Below are 19,612 nucleotides of genomic sequence, written 5' to 3' on the forward strand. Positions count from 1 at the left end.
GGTCATGTAGAGATAATGGCCAATGTATTATCTTGGTCATCAGGGACACAATCAAATCCTACTGTTCTATGCAGCAGTTTGCAGAGCAGAGTGACTGGGCAGAATGACAGCAAGGTAGGCTATAACCTACTGAGTGGGGGACCAAATTACATATAATTTGTAGGGTAGCTTAGTTCTGGGTAGCTGTTAGTTCTGTTGTCTCTAACATAGAATGCTTGTTTTAGTATTTTTTGCTTACACCAACCTCTAAAGTCTAGTTTTCATTTTGCTTTTTAGCATTCCATTGATGCTGACTCACTGAGAAGGTACGTGCATCAACAACTGCACTTGGAAATCTTTACTGAATATAATCTGTTTATTACTGTAATATATAGATATGTGTTAAGAGTACATTAAATGTTGTTTTATAAGGTGTGTTATAGCATGTACAGTGTAGTATTTTGCTGGTAAGGCTAATTATTGTCAAGTAGACATGGTCAGGTCAATTAGAGTTTAATTGTTTGATCAGATAAATTTGATGATTGAAATATGCTCATCAGTTTTAGGCTGCAGGTCAGAAGCACCTGGCATTTTAAGATTGTTTTGCATTGATAACAAGGTGTGATATCTGAAGTGTGATGTCTGCATGTGCTGGACATGCCATTTTTAATACCATATCTGGTGACTCTCCCATAGCATCACTCACAGTGAGTCAAAGTGTTTTATAATGATAGAAATGTTGTGCCATGTTTTGTTATCAGGGCTATTGATTTACAGTGACTGAATATATCAAATTATGTTTATATCACATGGTATTCTGAGATATTTATGGGATTTTTAAGATTGAACTTTGTGTGAAAACTGTAAATTGGTGTCTTTGATTATTATATGTTCCTTTACTTTTTTGATGTGTAGTCACTTGTAATGTAGGAGATGCAACAGCTAATTTGCACACAGCAATGAATGTACTCAAATTTATCTCTACATTCTTTAAAGCCTAGGAAACACAGCGAGAGGGTAGGCAGCATGTAGCATAGAATTACATAGAATGTACAGCACAGAAACAGCCCATTCGGCCCAACCAGTCTGTGCCGGTGTTTATATTCCACAAACGTCTCCTCCCATTCATCATACCTCATCATAACCTTTCAGCATATCTTCATATTCCCTTTTCTCTTATATACTTATCTAGTTTCCTTTTCAAAATATCTAAACTATTTACCTCAACAACTTCCTGTGGTAGCGAGTTCCACATTCTGACCACTCCCTGAGTGAAGAGACTTCTCCTTATTTCCCTGTTGGATTTATTAGTCACTATCTTGTATTTATGGCCCCTAGTTTTGGATTCTCCCACAAATGGAAACATTCTCTTCGCATCTTTTTATATGTAACTTTCAGGGCTGCTGACCGAGGGCCGTGCGGCTCTGTGGCGGCCTGCGCGGACACGATGGGCCGAAAAGGCCTCCTTCTGCGCTGTAAATTTCTATGGGTTCAAGTTTCGGACTCCCGCTAGAACGGCGCACATCGGAGAGGCCCGCCTAATTTGTAGAACAAAAATTGCACCAAATACTTACCTCGCGATTCTTCGATAGCTGTAGGCCCATTTCTAGCTCGGCACGGCGCAGCAGGAGCTGCTGGGGCAGAGGTACGGTGCCAGCAGCTGCGCGCATGCGCAGTAGCTCCTGGCCCTCCCAGCGCATCCTGTCTCCGGGGCAACGACCCTATCCCTAGCCCAAGCGACTTCGCCCCTATCCCCGGCCGAGTGGCCTGACACCGCTTACCTCGTCAGCAGTGGGGCCCGCCCGCCCTACATCTCGCTGGGGGTGGGCCCCGCCCGAAGTCCCCGTTCAGCTTCTTCTCTCCCCCCCCGCCCCCGTTCATCTCCCTCCCTCCCCCCCTCTGTTCATCTTCCCCCCTCCCTCCCTCATTCAACTTCTTCTCTCCCCCTCCCCGTTCATCTCCCCCTCCCAATTCATCTTCCCCCCCCACCCCGTTCATCTCCCCCCATTCATCTTCCCCTTCCCCTCCTCTCTTCTCCCCCCTCCTCTCTTCTCCCCCTCCTCTCTTCTCCCCCTCCCCCCCTCTTCTACCCCCCTCTTCTCCCCTTCTCTTCCCCCCCCTCTTCTCCCCTTCTCTTCCCCCCTCTCTTCCCCCCTCTCTTCCCCCTTCTCTTCCCCCCTCTCTTCTCCCCTCTCTTCTCTCCCCTCCTCTCTTTTTCCCCCCCTCTTCTTCCCCCTCCTCTCTTCTCCCCCCCTCCTCTCTTTTCCCCAGTGCTGCAGTAGGTGACTAGAAATAATTTTTTATTTATTGAGTGATTTTTTATTATTTTTTTTGTTTTTTTTTATGATTGATTTATTGGTTGATTTATTGATTTATTTATCATTTATTATTGATGATGGCTCTTTATTTGTAAAAGTGAAGTGTTTAATTTTGTAAACCCCTCTTCCCGCCCACCCCCCATCTCTCGATCCCTACACCTGATTTCTAAATGTAGGCAAGGTTTTTCTGAGCGTACAAAAATCTACACTTACTCCATTCTAAGTTAGTTTGGAGTAAGTTTTTACTGCCTAACTTGCAAAACAGGCGTAAGTGGCTGGACATGCCCCCTTTTGAAAAAAAATCTGTTCTAAAATGAAACTGTTCTGACTCAGTAGAACTGGAGCAAACTAAATGCCGAGAACTGCAATTTCTAAGATGCTCCATTCTAAACTAGTTGCTCAAAAAAAATAGGAGCAACTCAGGCCGAAACTTGAGCCCTATATTTCTATCTACCTTGCCCAGCCCATTCATCATTTTAAAGACCTCCATCAGGCCACCTCTAAGTCTTCTCTCTTTTTTTAAAAGAAAAAAGCCCCAAGCTGTTCACTCTTTCCTGATAGCTGTACTCTCTCAGTTCCAGTACCATCCTTGTAAATCTTTTTTGCACTTTCCCCCATGCTACTGTGTCCTTTTTATAGTATGGAGACCAGAACTGTGCATAGTACTCTGTGTGGCCTGACCAGGGTCCCATACAAGTTTATTGTAACTTCACTACTTTTGAATTCTACACCCCTGAAAATAAATCCCAATGCTTTGTTAGCATTTTTAATTGCTTTGCTGACCTGGGACGCTGCTTTTAATGATTTGTTCACCTGTGTCCCTGAATCCCTTTGCTCTTCTACCCCATTCAGTTTTTCATTTTCTAAGGTGTGGGTGATACTTTTATTTTTCCTATCAAAGTGCATCACCTCATATTTATCTATGTTAAAGTTAATTTGCTAGTTAACTGCCCAAACTGCAAGTTTTCTAATGTCTTCTTATTATGTCCTAAGTCCAAATCATTAATGTAAATTATGAATAACAGTGGTCCTAGCACTGTTCCTTGTGCTACACCGTTTTCTACCTTCCTCCAATCTGAATAACTACTCTTTACCCCGAATCTCTGCATTCTAATTTTTAGCAATTTGCCACCCATTCAGCTATTTGTCCCCTAACTCCACATGCCCTAACCTTTGTCATGAGCCTACTATGTGATACCTTATCAAAAACCTTTTGAAAATACAAGTATATGTCATCTAATGCATTACCCTTATCGACTCCTTCCATTACCTCTTCAAAGAATTCTATCAGGTTAGTTAAGCAAGACTTAGCCTTTCGGAATCCATACTGACCAGTTTTGTTATATTTTCTGTCTCTAGATGCTCTTCTATCATTTCTTTTAATATAGATTCCAGTATACCCCTGGTGTTAAGCAGGTTGGAAGTAGGAACCTGGCATTTAGCAGAACCAGTAAGAAGAGAGGAAATCGCCTAGTGTTAGGTAGAATGTTGATGGGATTTGATAATAGTTTTCATGTGAAACATTTTTGCTTTTAAAAAAAAAAATTATTGTCCCTGTTATGTATGTAACCCTTGGCAACCTGTATCATACCGCCACCAGAGGGCCTACCTGTTGAAGTCCCAAGGGATCCCAACATCCCTTGGGAGCACTGTTTATAAGCAGGCCTCCCATGCTGTACCAACACTCTGGAGTTTAATTAAAGGAGCTAAGGTCACACTTACTCATTGCATACAGTACTCAGTTGTATCACTTTATTTTGAATGTAACAGTCCCTTCTCTTGGTTAACTATAGTGGTGGGGGATTCTATTGTAAGGGAATAGATGGGCGTTTCTGCGGCCGCAATCAAGACTCCAGGATGTTATGTTGCCTCCCTGGTGCAAGGGTCAAGGATATCTCGAAGCGGCTGCAGGGCATTCTGGAGGGAAGGGTGAACAGCCAGTTGTTGTGGTGCATATAGGTACCAACGATATAGATAAAAAATGGGATGAGGTCCTACAAGCTGAATTTAGGGAGTTAGGAGTTAAACTAAAATGTAGGACCGCAAAGGTAGTAATCTCAGGATTGCTACCAGTGTCACATGCTAGTCAGAGTAGGAATAGCAGGATAGCTAAGATGAATATGTGGCTTGAGGAATGGTGCAAGAGGGAGGGATTCAAATTCCTGGGACATTGGAATTGGTTCTGGGGGAGATGGGACCAGTACAAACCAGACGGTCTGCACCTGGGCAGGACCGGAACCGATGTCCTAGGGGGAGTGTTTGCTAGTGCTGTTGGGGAGGGTTTCAACTAATATGACAGGGGGATGGGAACCTATGCAGGGAGACAGAGGGAAGTAAAATGGGGGCAGAAGCAAAAGGTAGAAAGGAGATAAGGAAAAGTGGAGGGCAGAGAAATCAAAGGCAAAAATCAAAAAGGGCCACATTACAACATAATTCTAAAAGGACAACGAGTGTTAAAGAAACAAACCTGAAGGCTCTGTGTCTCAATGTGTGGAGCATTTGTAATAAGGTGGATGAATTAACTGCGCAGATAGCTGTTAACGGATATGATGTAATTGGGATTACGGAGACATGGCTCCAGGGTGACCAAAGCTGGGAACTCAACATCCGGGGGTATTCAATATTCAGGAAGGATAGACAGAAAGGAAAAGGAGGTGGGATAGCGTTGCTGGTTGAAGAGGAGATTAACACAATAGTAAGGAAGGACATTAGCTTGGATGATGTGGAATCTGTACGGATAGAGCTGCGGAACACCAAAGGGCAGAAAACGCTAGTGGGAGTTGTGTACAGACCACCAAACAGTAGGAGTGAGGTTGGGGATGGCATCAAACATGGAAATTAGATACAGCAGTTATCATGGGTGACTTTAATCTACATATAGATTGGGCTAACCAAACTGGTAGCAATACGGTGGCGGAGGATTCCCTGGAGTGTATAAGGGATGGTTTTCTAAACTAATATGTCGAGGAACCAACTAGAGAGCTGGCCATCCTAGACTGGGTGTTGTGTAATGAGAGAGGATTAATTAGCAATCTTGTGCGAGGCCCCTTGGGGAAGAGTGACCATAATATAGTAGAATTAAGATGGAGAGTGACACAGTTAATTCAGAGACTAGGGTCCTGAACTTAAAGAAAGGTAACTTCGATGGTATGAGACGTGAATTGGCTTGGATAGACGGATGAATGATACTTAAAGGGTTGACGGTGGATAGGCAATGGCAGACATTTAAAGATCACATGGATGAACTTCAACAATTGTACATCCCTGTCTGGCGTAAAAATAAAACGGGGAAGGTGGCTCAACCGTGGCTTACAAGGAAAATTAGGGATAGTGTTAAATCCAAGGAAGAGGCATATAAATTGGCCAGAAAAAGCAGCAAACCTGAGGACTGGGAGAAATTTAGAATTCAGCAGAGGAGGACAAAGGGTTTAATTAGGAGGGGGAAAATAGAGTATGAGAGTAAGCTTGCCGGGAACATAAAAACTGACTGTAAAAGCTTTTATAGATATGTGAAGAGAAAAAGATTAGTGAAGACAAATGTAGGTCCCTTGCAGTCAGAATCAGGTCAATTTATAATGGGAAAAAAATAAATGGCAGACCAATTGAACAAATACTTTGTTCTGTCTTCACTAAGGAAGACACAAATAACCTTCCGGAAATACTCAGGGACCAAGGGTCTAGCAAGAAGGAGGAACTGAAGGAAATCCTTATTAATCAGGAAATTGTATTAGGGAAATTGATGGGATTGAAGGCCGATAAACCCCTAGGGCCTGATAGACTGCATCCCAGAGTACTTAAGGCCTAGAAACAGTGGATGCATTGGTGGTCATTTTCCAACATTCTATAGACTCTGGAACAGTTCCTATAGACTGGAGGGTAGCTAATGTAACCCCACTTTTTAAAAAAGGAGGGAGAGAGAAAATAGGGAATTATTTACCGGTTAGCCTGACATCAGTAGTGGGGAAGATGTTTGAATCAATTATTAAAGATGTAATAGCAGCGCATTTGGAAAGCAGTGACAGGATCGGTCCAAGTCAACATGGATTTATGAAAGGGAAATCATGCTTGACAAATCTTCTAGAATTTTTTGAGGATATAACTAGTAGAGTGGACAAGAGAGAACCAGTGGATGTGGTGTATCTGGACTTTCAAAAGGCTTTTGACAAGGTCCCGCACAAGAGATTGGTGTGCAAAATTAAAGCACATGGTATTGGGGGTAATGTATAACTGAGGATAGAGAACTGGTTGGCAGACAGGAAGCAAAGAGTAGGAATAAACGGGTCCTTTTCAGAATGGCAGGCAGTGACTAGTGGGGTACCGCAAGGTTCAGTGCTGGGACCCCAGCTATTTACAACATACATTCATGATTTGGACAAAGGAATTGAATGTAATATCTCCAAGTTTGCGGATGACATTAAGCTGGGTGGCAGTGTGAGCTGTGAGGAGAAAGCTAAGAGGTTGCAGGGTGACTTGGACAGGTTAGGTGAGTGGGCAAATGCATGGCAGATGCAGTATAATGTGGATAAATGTGAGGTTTTCCACTTTGGTGGCAAAAACAGGAAGGCAGAATATTATCTGAATGGTGACAGATAGGAAAAGGGGAGGTGCAACAAGACCTGGGTGTCATGGTACATCAGTCATTGAAAGGTGGCATGCAGGTACAGCAGGCGGTGATGAAGGCAAATGGCATGTTGGACTTCATAGCGAGAAGATTTGAGTATAGGAGCAGGGAGGTCTTACTGCAGTTGTACAGGGCCTTGGTGAGGCCACACCTTGAATATTGTGTACAGTTTTGGTCTTCTAATCTGAGGAAGGACATTCTTGCTATTGAGGGAGTGCAGCGAAGGTTCACCAGACTGATTCCCGGGATGGCAGGACTGACATATGAAGAAAGACTGGATCGACTAGGCTTATATTCACTGGAATTTAGAAGAATGAGAGGGGACCTCATAGAAACATATCAAATTCTGACGGGATTGGACAGGCTAGATGCAGGAAGAATGTTCCCGATGTTGGGGAAGTCCAGAACCAGGAGTCAGAGTCTAAGGATAAGCAGTAAGCCATTTAGGACCGAGATGAGGAGAAACTTCTTCACTGAGAGAGTTGTGAACCTGTGGAATGCTCTACCACAGAAAGTTGTTGAGGCCAGTTCGTTAGATATATTCAAAGGGGAATTAATTGTGGCCCTTACAGCTAAGGGGATCAAGGGGTATGGAGAGTAAGCAGGAAAGGGGTACTGAAGTTGCATGATCAGTTATGATTATATTGAATGGTGGTGCAGGCTCGAAGGGCCGAATGGCCTACTCCTGCACCTAATTTCTATGTTTTTATGTTTCTATCCTTACTCACTGCAGCTGGATAAATAAGTACCTAAAACAACTGCATAATGAAATATTTTTGTTTTCAATTTCTAAGTAAAATCAAAGCCCATACCTCATTGTCTCAAGCTTAAAAAACCTCATTATTTGTTTTTTATTGAAGTAGAAACTACTAACTGAAAAAGTTTCTGTGTCCGAGGCATGAGGTGTTGAGGGATCCCTAATTTATTCCATGGGATTCGACTTTGCTGGCAAGTCTATTATGTGGCACTTTATCAAACGCCTTGTGCAAACCGCATTGTCCTCATCATCCCTCTCTGTTAACTCATGAAAAAACTCAATCAAGTTAGTTAAACACGATTTGCCTTTAACAAATCCGTACTGGCTTTCCTTAATTAATCCATGCATGTCCAAGTGACTGTTAATTTTGTCCCTGATTATCATTTCTAAAAGCTTCCCCACTACCCAGGTTAAACTGACCGGCCTGTAGTTGCTGGGTTTATCCTTGCACCCATTTTTGAACAAGGGCGTAACATTTGCAATTCTCCAGTCCTCTGGCACCAGCCCCGTATCCAGGGAGGATTGGAAGATTACGGCCAGTACCTCCGCAATTTCCACCTTTACTTTCCTCAGGATGCATCCCTTCCGGTCCTGGTGACTTATCTACTTTAAGTACAACCAGCCTTTCTAGTACATCCTCCTTATCAATTTTTATCCCATTCAGTATCTCACCTACCTCCTCTTTCATTATGACTTTGGCAGCATCTACTTCCTTGGTAAAGGGAGGTGCAAAGCATTCCTTTAGCACCTCAGCCATACCCTCTGCCTCCATGCGTAGCTCTCCAGTTTGATCCGTAATCAGCCCCACCCCTCCTCTTACTATCCATTTACTATTTATATGGCTATAGAAGACTTTTGGATTCACTTTTATGCCAGCTACCAATTTATTTTCATACTCTCTCTTTGCCCCTCTTATTTCCTTTTTCACTTGTCCTCTGAATTTTTACGTTCAGCCTGGTTCTCACTTGTATACTCAACCTGACATCTATCATACCCCCTGTTTTCTGCTCTTCGTACTCTCTATCTCTTTTGTCATCCAGGGAGCTCTGGCTTTGGTTACCCTCCCTTTCCCCCTAGTGGGAATGTACCTTGACTGTACCCAAACCATCCCCTATTTAAAGGAAGCCCATTGTACGATTACAGTTTTGCTTGCCAATCTTTGATTCCAATTTACCCAGTCTAGATTCATACTCAACCCACAGAAATTGGCTTTAAGAATATAAAAACATAAGAAATAGGAGCAGGAGTAGGCTACCTGGCCCCTCGAGCCTGCTCCGCCACTTAATAAGATCATGGCTGATCTGATCATGGACTCAGCTCCACTTCCCTGCCCGCTCTCCATAACTCTTTACTCCCTTATCGTTCAAAATTCTGTCTATCTCCGCCTTAAATATGTTCAATGACCCAGCCTCCACAGCTCTCTGGGGCAGAGAATTCCACAGATTTACAACTGTAAAGAAGAAATTCCTCCTCATCTCAGTTTTAAATGGACGGCCCCTTATTCTGAGACTATGTCCCCTAGTTTTAGTTTCCCCTATGAGTGGAAATATCCTTTCTGCATCCACCTTGTCGAGTCCCCTCATGTTTCAATGTTTCAATAAGATCACCTCTCATTCTTCTGAACTTCAGTGATTATAGGCCCAACCTACTCAACCTATCTTCATAAGTCAACCACCTCATCTCCAGAATCAACCTCGTGAACCTTCTCTGAACAGTCTCCAATGCAAATATATCCTTCCTTAAATACGGAGACCAAAACTGTACTCGGTGTGACCTCACCAATACCCTGTACAATTGTAGCAGGACTTCTCTGCATTTATACTCTATCCCCCTTGCAATAAAGGCCAACATTCCATTTACCTTCCTGATTACTTGCTGTACCTGCATACTAACTTTTTGTGTTTCATGCATCAGATCCCTCTATACTGCAGCACTTTGCAATTTTTCTCCATTTAAATTATAATTTGCTTTCCTATTTTTTCTGCCAAAGTGGATAACCTCACATTTTACTATATTATACTCCATCTGCCAAATTTTTGCCCACTCACTTAGCCTGTCTCTATCCCTTTGCAGCTGTTGTGTTTCCTCCTCATAATTTGCTTTCCGACCCATCTTTGTATCATCAGCAAACTTGGCTACATTACACTCGGTCCCTTCATCTAAGTCATTAATATAGATTGTAAATAGTTGAGGCTCCAGCACCGATCCCTGCGGCATCCCACTAATCACTGTTTGCCAACCGGAAAATGATCCACTTATCCCGACTCTCTGTTTTCTGTTAGTTAGCCAATCCTCTATCCATGCTAATATATTACCCCCAACCCTGTGAACTTCTTTCTTGTGCAGTAGCCTTTTATGTGGCACCTTATCGAATGCTTTCTGGAAATCCAAAATACACCACATCCACTGGTTCCCCCTTATCCATCCTGCTTGTTACATCCTCAAAGAACTCCAGCAAATTTGTCAAACATGATTTCCCTTTCATAAAACCTGTTGACGCTGCTTGATTGAATTCTGCTTTTCCAAATGTCCCGCTACTGCTTCCTTAATAATGGACTCCAGCATTTTCCTAATGACAGATGTTAGGCTAACTGGTCTATAGTTTCCTGCTTTTTGTATGCCTCCTTTTTTAAATAGGGGCGTTACATTTACAATTTTCCAATCTGCCGGGACCGTCCCAAAATCCAGGGAATTTTGGTAGATTATAACCAATGCGTCCACTATCTCTACAGCCACCTCTCTCAAGACCCGAGGATGTAAGCCATCAGGTCCAGGGGACTTGTCCACCTTTTGTCCCATTATTTTACCGAGTACTACAGGTGATAGTGATTGTATTAAGTTCCTCCCTCCCTATAGCCCCTTGATTATCCACTATTGGGATGTTTTTAGTGTCTTCTACCGTGAAGACTGATACAAAATATTTGTTCAACGTCTCTGCCAGTTCCCTGTCCTCCATTATTAATTCCCCAGTCTCATCCTCTCGGGGACCAACATTTACTTTAGCCACTCTTTTCCTTTTTATGTACCTGTAGAAACTCTTGCTATCTGTTTTTATATTTCATGCTAGTTTACTTTCATAATCTATCTTCCCTCTCTTTATCATTTTTTTAGTTGTTCTTTGCTGGCTTTTAAAAGTTTCCCAATCCTCTGGCCTCCCACTAGGCTTGGCCACATTGTATGCCCTTGTTTTAAATTTGATACCATCGTTTATTTCCTTAGTTAGCCACGGATGGTTATCCCTTCTCTTACAATCTTTCCTTCTCATTGGGATATATTTTTGTTGCGAGTTATGAAATATCTCTTTAAATGTCTACCGCTGCTCATCAACCGTCCCATTCTTTAATCTATTTTCCCAGTCCGCTTTAGCCAACTCTGCCCTCATATCTTTGTAGTCTCCTTTATTTAAGCTTAGGACATTGGTTTGAGATCCAAGTTTCTCACCGGCCAACTGAATTTGAAATTCAACCATGTTATGGTCACTCATTCCTAGAGAATCCTTTACTACGAGATCGTTTATTAATCCTGTCTCATTACACAGTACCAGATCTAAGATAGTCTGCTCCCTGGTTGGTTCCGCAATGTACTGTTCAAGGAAACTATCCCAGATACACTCTATGAACTCTTCCTCAAGGCTCCCCTGGCCAATTTGCTTTGTCCAATCAATATGAAGGTTAAAATCGCCATGAGCCAATTTCCTTCAATTGAGTAATTTACTCTAGATTGCTCCCTGTCTTTTTCTATAGCTAGTCTAAATGTTATGATACTGTGATCACTGTTCCCTAAATGGCCCCCTCCTGACACTTGCTCTACTTGACCCGCCACATTCCCCAGAACCAGATCCAGCAATTCCTCCATCCTCGGTGGGCCGGAAAAGTACTGATCAAGAAAGTTCTCCTGAACACGCTTCAGAAATTCTTCCCCCTCTCTGCCCTTTAAACTATTACTATCCCAGTTTATATTAGGATAGTTGCAGTACCTCATTATCACTAACTTATAGTTCTTGCACCTCTGTGTAATTTCCCTGCAAATGTACTCCTGTCTATCCTTCCCACTAGTTGGCAGCCTATATAATATACCTAGTAGTGTTTCTCAACACTAACCAAATAAATTCTGTCCTTGACCCCTCCAGGACATCCTCTCTCTCCAGCCCTGTAATATTCTCCTTAATCAATACTGCCACCCCACCTCCTTTCCTTCCTTTCCTGTCTTTCCTGAACACCATATACCCAGGAATATTTAGTAACCAACCCGGCCCTTTTTTGAGCCAGGTCTCCTTTATCGCCGTGCATTCCGCAGGACCAAGGTGCCATGCCATGCCTCCACTTAATAGACTATTAAATACCTTAACAGAAATAAACATTTACCACATTCATCTCATATCGTTCTTCTATTCTCTCAAAAAAATCAAACAGATTAATCAAACTTGACTTACCTTTCACAACTCTGTGTTGACTATCTGATAAGCCCACGTCCTCCTAAGTATTTGTTGCTCTAATTATGGACTTTCCACCACAAGTATCTTATTTGCCGAGTATCTGTACTAAGAACAGATAGCTGACACTTGTTGCAGCAAACTGTTGATACACTGCACCTGTCATGTATTCAACCAGCATTGTAACCCATGTATAAACTGACCTAAGTTGTACACCGTGAGAACACTGACCACTAGGTGGGAGGCACTCCTAACCTGGACCTTCAGGTATAAAAGGGGAAGCTCCACCCACCTTCATCACTTGAGTGCTAAGGAATAAAGGACAGGTCACAGAGTGACCTTCTCTCAAGCATGGGCTTCGTGTGCATTTATACTGTGTAGTAAAGACGTATCAATGGCGACAAGAAACTGGGATTTAAACCACGCGAGCATGGCCACGAGCAGAACAGACGAGAGGTACTGTGTTAAGGAATGGTTGGGACAGAGATTCAACATTGTTAAAGCAGCACACAGTTCTCCAGGCAGACAAGGGCAGTCAGGCATGCCCCAACATGTAGTCGAACCCAGAGGGGGAGATCGACAGAGACAATGGCAAGCTGAACAGCGATTCACGCCATTGCAAGGGACAATGCGGCCAGTAATGGGGCCATCAACACCTGTTAATGGTGCACTCAAGGACAATAACAGGGGCAGTCAGGGACGATCGACTGGCAAGGGACCTTTTGATTCAAACCGCAACTCATGCTGGAGGCGTGGAGGCATACATTCAGCCGGAGTTCGCAGAGATGAGCAAAATACCTGCAGAAATTGCAGAAATGGACACAGGGGGAAATCGCTGGAAGCTGAAGTTCAGCGAGTTCATGTGGAGCACGTATACAGTTCATACACCAGGACGCCACCGATAATGATGAAAGTGCTCCTCAATGGCATCCCAGTATCAATGGAGTTAGACACGGGTGCCAGCCAGTCCCTGATGGATATCAAACAGTTCGAAAAGTTGTGGGCATCCAAGGCCAGGAGGCCAAAATTATCGCCGATTGACGCACAGCTACAGACTTACACAAAGCTGATCATTCCGGTGCCAGGCAGCGCCACGGTAGTCGTGACCCACAAAGATTCGGAGAACAGGTTGCCACTCTGGATTGTCCCAGGGGACGGTCCCGCACTACTGGGGAGGAGTTGGCTTGCTGTCATGAACTGGAAATGGGGTGATGTCAATGCAATTTCCTCTGTGGAGCGCGTATCATGCTCAAAGGTCCTGGACAAATTTGACTCATTATTTCAACCCGGCATTGGCACTTTCATGGGGGCCAAGTTAGTGATTCACATAAACCCGGACACCAGACCAGTACACCACAAGGTCAGAGCGGTGCCGTACGTGATGCGGGAAAAGATAGAAAGCGAATTGGGCCGCCTGTTGAGGGAAGGCATCATCTCGCCAGTCGAATTCAGTGACTGGGCGAGCCCAAGGCGGATGGGTCGGTCAGGATATGTGGCGATTACAAGGCCACCATCAATTGGGTGTCACTCCAAGACCAGTAGCCGCTACCGAGAGTGGAGGACCTCTTTGCGACGCTATCCGGTGGCAAACTTTTTTCAAAATTGGACCTGACCTCAGCTTACATGACCCAGGAGCTGGCGAGTGAGTCGAAGAAGCTGACCACCATCACGACACACAAGGGGTTGTTTGAGTACAACAGATGTCCGTTCGGGATTCGCTCGGCCGCCGCGATCTTCCAACGAAATATGGAAAGCCTCCTCAAGTCGATTCCAGGGACGGTGGTTTTTCAGGACGACATCCTCATTACGGGTTACGATACTGAAGAACACCTCCACAACCTGGAGGAGGTGCTACGCAGACTGGACTGGGTAGGTCTGCGACTGAAAAAGGAGAAGTGCGTCTTCCTAGCTCCAGAGGTAGAATTCCTGGGGATGAGGGTAGCAGCAGACGGGATCAGCCCTACTGCATCCAAGACGGAAGCGATCCAGAGAGCACCCAGACCCCGTAACACGACGGAGCTGCGTTCGTTCCTGGGGCTCCTGAACTATTTTGGTAACTTTCTTCCCAAATTGAGCACGCTGCTAGAGCCGCTACACGTGCTCCTACGCAAAGGTCGCGAATGGGTCTGGGGGGACAGCCAGGAAAGGGCTTTTAATGGAGCACACAATTTGTTATGTTCCAACAATCTGTTAACGCTATATGACCCATGTAAGAAACTTGTGTTAACGTGCGATGCGTCGTCCTATGGTGTCGGGTGTGTGTTGCAGCATGTCAATGCCAAGGGTCAGTTACAGCCGGTAGCTTATGCCTCCAGGAGTCTGTCCCAGGCAGAAAGGGGCTACGGGATGGTAGAAAAGGAGGCGCTCGCATGTGTATATGCGGTAAAGAAAATGCACCAGTACCTGTTTGGCAGGAAATTTGAGCTGGAGACAGATCACAAACCCCTAACGTCCCTTTTGGCCGACAACAAGGCCATAAATGCAAATTCATCGGCCTGCATACAGAGGTGGGCACTCACGTTAGCCGCCTATGACTACACAATTCGGCACAGACCGGGCACCGAAAACTGCGCCGATGCACTCAGCAGGCTCCCACTAGCCACCACTGAGGGGGCTACCGAGCATGCTGCTGAGATGGTCATGGCTGTTGAAGCTTTCGGAAGCGAAGGCTCACCCGTGACAGCCCGTCAGATTAAAGTCTGGACAAATAGAGACCCGCTATTGTCTCTAGTCAAGAAATGTGTCCTGAATGGGGACTGGGCAGCCACGTACAGGGCATGCCCTGAGAAATTTAAACCATTTCACAGGCGCAAGGATGAACTCTCGATTCAGGCCGATTGCCTACTGTGGGGAAACCGCGTAGTCATGCCCCAGATGGGCAGAGAGGTGTTCATCAGAGAACTCCACAATGGGCACCCGGGCATTGTCACGATGAAGGCACTTGCCAGGTCACACGTTTAGTGGCCAGGGATAGACGCAGATCTAGAACTTTGTGTTCGCAGGTGCAACACGTGTGCCCAGCTGGGCCATGCACCCAGGGAAGGCCCCCTTAGCCCCTGGCCATGGCCCGCCAAGCCTTGGTCGCGCATCCATGTGGACTACGCAGGTCCTTTCATGGGGAAAATGTTTTTGGTTGCAGTAGACGCCTACTCCAAATGGATCGAGTGTGACATTTTAAATTCAAGCACATCCTCTGCCATGGTAGAAAGTCTACGGGCAATGTTCGCCGCCCACAGTCTACAGGACATCTTGGTCAGCGACAATGGCCCGTGTTTCACAAGCACTGAATTCCAGGACTTCATGGCAGGCAATGGAATTAACCATGTTAGAACGGCACCGTTCAAGCCGGCCTCAAACGGCCAGGCAGAACGAGCAGTGCAGATAATCAAACAGGGGATGCTCAGATTCCAAGGGTGTTCCCTACAAACCCGCTTATCACGCCTCCTGTTGGCCTATAGATCTCGACCACACTCGCTCACAGGGGTTCCACCTGCAGAGCTACTAATGAAAATGATGCTCAAAACCCGATTATCCCTTATACACCCCACCATGAAAGAAATTGTCGAGAGCAGGCGCCAGTCATAATATCACTAACATATCAGGAATGCGAGGGCACGATATATTGATGTAAATGATCCTGTTTTTGTCCTCAACTATGCTGCAGGGCCCAAATGGCTCGCAGGCACTGTGGTTGCCAAAGAGGGAAATAGGATTCTGGTAGTTAAACTTACCAATGGACAAATCTGCCGCAAACATGTGGATCAAACAAAAAGGAGGTTCAGCAACCCCATAGAAGAAGCAGAGGAAGAACACGATATAGAGTTCACTCCACCACAGGTGACCGAACACCGGAACCAAAGGGAGGAGAGCCCAGTCACTGTGGGCAGTCCGGACAGGCCTGAGGCACCGCAAACAGCAGACACTCAGGCCAGTGCCCAACAACCGGAACCCCAACTCAGGCGCTCTACAAGGGAGCGTAAACCACCAGAGAGACTCAACCTGTGATCCCAATAAGACTTTGGGGGGGGGAGGTGATGTCATGTATTCAACCAGCATTGTAACCCATGTATAAACTGACCTAAGTTGTACACCGTGAGAACACTGACCACTAGGTGGGAGACACTCCTAACCTGGACCTTCAGATATAAAAGGGGAAGCTCCACCCACCTTCATCACTTGAGTGCTAAGGAATAAAGGACAGGTCACAGACTGACCTTCTCTCAAGCATGGGCCTCGTGTGCATTTATACTGTGTAGTAAGGACGTATCAGCACCATAATTGGGATCAGCCACAAACCTTTTCATATTTGTGCAAAGATTTTAATCTGACATACTAATTCATTCAATCTTCTTGTTTTTGTAGCTTTACAGCACCCCCACCATCGTTAGAATCAGGTACTAAAAGTGGATTATCCTTGTCCGAACAGGCTGTGGCTCCAGAAGGTAATGTATATGCACTCTAAGCAGCTACTTCCCACATACGCTACACTTCACTAGGAGGTCAACAAATGGTTTCAAAGATTTTTTTACCCTAAAACCCTTTGTATCCAGTCTTGCAACTGGATACAGGCCTGTAACCGCTGTAGTATTTCCAGCACCTGGATCTGCAACGGCAGCAAATTGTATTTATATAGTGCCTTTAGCCTAGTAAAGTATCCCAAGGAACTTCACAGGAGCAATTACAAAACGTAATTTGACACCAAGCCACACAGAGATATTAGGACAGGTGACAAAAAGCTTGGTCAGAGGTCGGTTTTAAGGAGTTAAAGAGAAGAGAAAGGTGGAGAGCCTGAGAGGTTCAGGGAGGGAATTCCAGAACTTAGGACCTAGGTAGGTGACGATACGGACACCAATGGTGGAGCAATGGAAATCAGGGCTGCGGAAGAGGCCAGAATTAGAGGAGTGCAGAGGCCAGCAAACCTGTAATGGCAGTAACGTGTCCAGCAACAATCTTGTAATGACAGTAATGTGTCCAGCAATAATTCTGTAATGGCAGTAACGTGTCCAGCAACAATCCTGTAATGGCAGTAACAATCTTGTAATGGCAGTAACGTGTCCAGCGACAATCCTGTAATGGCAATAACGTGTCCAGCAACAATCCTGTAATGGCAGTATCATGTCCAGCAATAATCCTGTAATGGCAGTAACAATCCTGTAATGGCAGCAACAATCCTGTAATGGCAGTAACAATCCTGTAATGGCAGCAACAATCCTGTAATGGCAGTAACAATCTTGTAATGGCAGCAACAATCCTGTAATGGCAGTAACAATCCTGTAATGGCAGTAACATGTCCAGCAACAATCCTGTAATGGCAGTATCATGTCTAGCAATAATCCTGTAATGGCAGTAACAATCCTGTAATGGCAGCAACAATCCTGTAATGGCAGTAACGTGTCCAGCAACAGTCCTGTAATGGCAGTATCATATCCAGCAATAATCCTGTAATGGCAGTAACAACCCTGTAATGGCAGCAACAATCCTGTAATGGCAGTAACAACCCTGTAATGGCAGTAACAATCCTGTAATGGCAGTATCATATCCAGCAATAATCCTGTACCTTGGCCTGAGAAATGAACAATCACGATATAGTTAATGTAAAAGAGCACATTAGGGGAAGGAAACAGAGGAACATAGTCTGCTCTACCATTTAATTAGGTCATGGCTGATCTGCATCTCATAGAATCATAGAAATTTACAGCACGGAAGGAGGCCATTTCAGCCCATTGTGTCTGCGCCGGCCGACCAAGAGCTACCCAGCCTAATCCCACTTTCCAGCTCTTGGTCCGTAGCCCTGTAGGTTACGGCACTTCAAGTGCACATCCAAGTATTATTTAAATATGGTGAGGGTTTTTGCCTGTACCACCCTTTCAGGCAGTGAGTTCCAGACCCCCACCACCCTCTGGGTGAAGAAATTTCCCCTCATATCTTCTCTAAACCTCCCCCAATTACTTTAAACATATGCCCTCTGCCAAGGGAAACAAATCCTACTTATCCACTCTATCCAGGCTCCTCATAATTTTATACACCTCAATCAGGTCTCCGCTCAGCCTCCTCTGTTCCAAAGAAAACAGGCACAGCATCTCCAATCTGTCCTCATAGCCAAAATTCTCCAGTTCAGGCACCCTTTCCAGTGCAATCACATCTTTCCTGTAATGTGGTGATTAGAACTGCACGCAGTACTCCAGCTGTGGCCTAACTAGTGTTTCATACAGTTCAAGCATAACCTCCCTATTCTATGCCTCGACTAATAAAGGCAAGTATTCCGTATGCCTTCTTAACCACCTTATCTACCTGGCCTCCTACCTTCAGGGATCTACACTTTTTAGTGTCGTACCATTTAATGTGTATTCCCTCCCCAGATGCATTACCTCACACTTATCCGGATAGAATTCCATTTGCCACTATTCTGCCCACCTGACCAGTTCATTGATATCTTCCTGCAGTCCGCAACTTTCTTCTTCATTATCAACCACAACCAATTTTAGGGTCATCTCCAAACTTCTTAATCATACCCCTAACATTTAAGTCCAGGTCATGCCACAAAAAGCACGGGACCCAGCACTGAGCCCTATGGAACCTCACTGGATACAGATTTCCAGTCATAAAAACACCCATCGACCATTACCCTTTGCTTCCTGCCTCTGAGTCAATTTTGGGTCTAACTTGCCAGTTTGCCTTGGATCCCATGGGCTTTTACTTTCGTTGTGACTATTTGTACTAACGATTTTCTCGTCCTTCTGCGGTTGCGTCCTCTGGACCCCGCCCAGAACCGGAAGTGGGGCCCTGCAATTAACCACGTTGATTCCGACCACGTTGCCCGACTGAGCTGCAAGCTGCCAAGCTCTAAGCCGGGGGGAGAGAGGCGGGGCGAGATAGCCGGCGGGCAACCACGGGAAAGAGAGAGTGCCTGGTTTGGGGGGGTGGGGGGGAGAGAGAGCCTGGTTCGGGGGGGAGAGAGAGGGCCTGGTTGTTGGAAGGGGGAGAGAGAGAGACGGGATGGGGGGAGAGAGGGAACTCGGGGAAGACAGATCACGTTCTTCCAATCCCCTTTACACCCATACCCGATTTCTCGGAAAGCTCGTGTGTGTGTTACAAGGGACCGGATGAAATCCAGAAGTCATGACACTGTCCCTATTCACTTCATACCCAATAAACATGTTAACAATCCGCACACAATGTCCCATCTATGGAGGGGGAGGGTGGCGGGGGGGCGCTGGGGAGGGACTTCGGCTGGGGGAGGGATGTGACCGCTCTGACTTCTGAAGTCCAAATGGATCATGTTACAACGTGCAAAGTTAGGCTGGGCGGTTCCAGTTACACATTCCAGAGAAACTTCAGGGTGTGGCTTATCCTCCAGGGGGACCAATCAGCAAGAGGTCATGTGATAATGGAGAGCCAATCAGAGAAACAGCTGCAATTCAGTTAGTACAACTAAACGCATTTTATTACTTTTATGACCAGTCTGCCATGTGGGACCTTATCAAAAGCTTTGCCAAAATCCATAT

At 45.2% G+C, this 19,612-nt stretch overlaps 1 protein-coding gene across 4 annotated transcripts in view; it reads left to right on the plus strand.

The window, feature by feature from the left end:
• The window catches only part of LOC139226241 (TBC1 domain family member 31-like), a 211,844-nt gene that overhangs the window by 132,328 nt on the left and 59,904 nt on the right, over positions 1-19,612 (plus strand). For all 4 annotated transcript variants that reach the window (XM_070856865.1, XM_070856863.1, XM_070856864.1 and 1 more), the window contains 2 exons: positions 277-305; positions 16,470-16,549. In XM_070856865.1, coding sequence (XP_070712966.1) covers positions 277-305; positions 16,470-16,549 — 109 coding nt within the window. The remainder of the gene's footprint in view (positions 1-276; positions 306-16,469; positions 16,550-19,612) is intronic.

Source organism: Pristiophorus japonicus, chromosome 16 (assembly GCF_044704955.1).
Source record: "Pristiophorus japonicus isolate sPriJap1 chromosome 16, sPriJap1.hap1, whole genome shotgun sequence".
Taxonomy (NCBI): Eukaryota; Metazoa; Chordata; class Chondrichthyes; family Pristiophoridae; genus Pristiophorus; species Pristiophorus japonicus.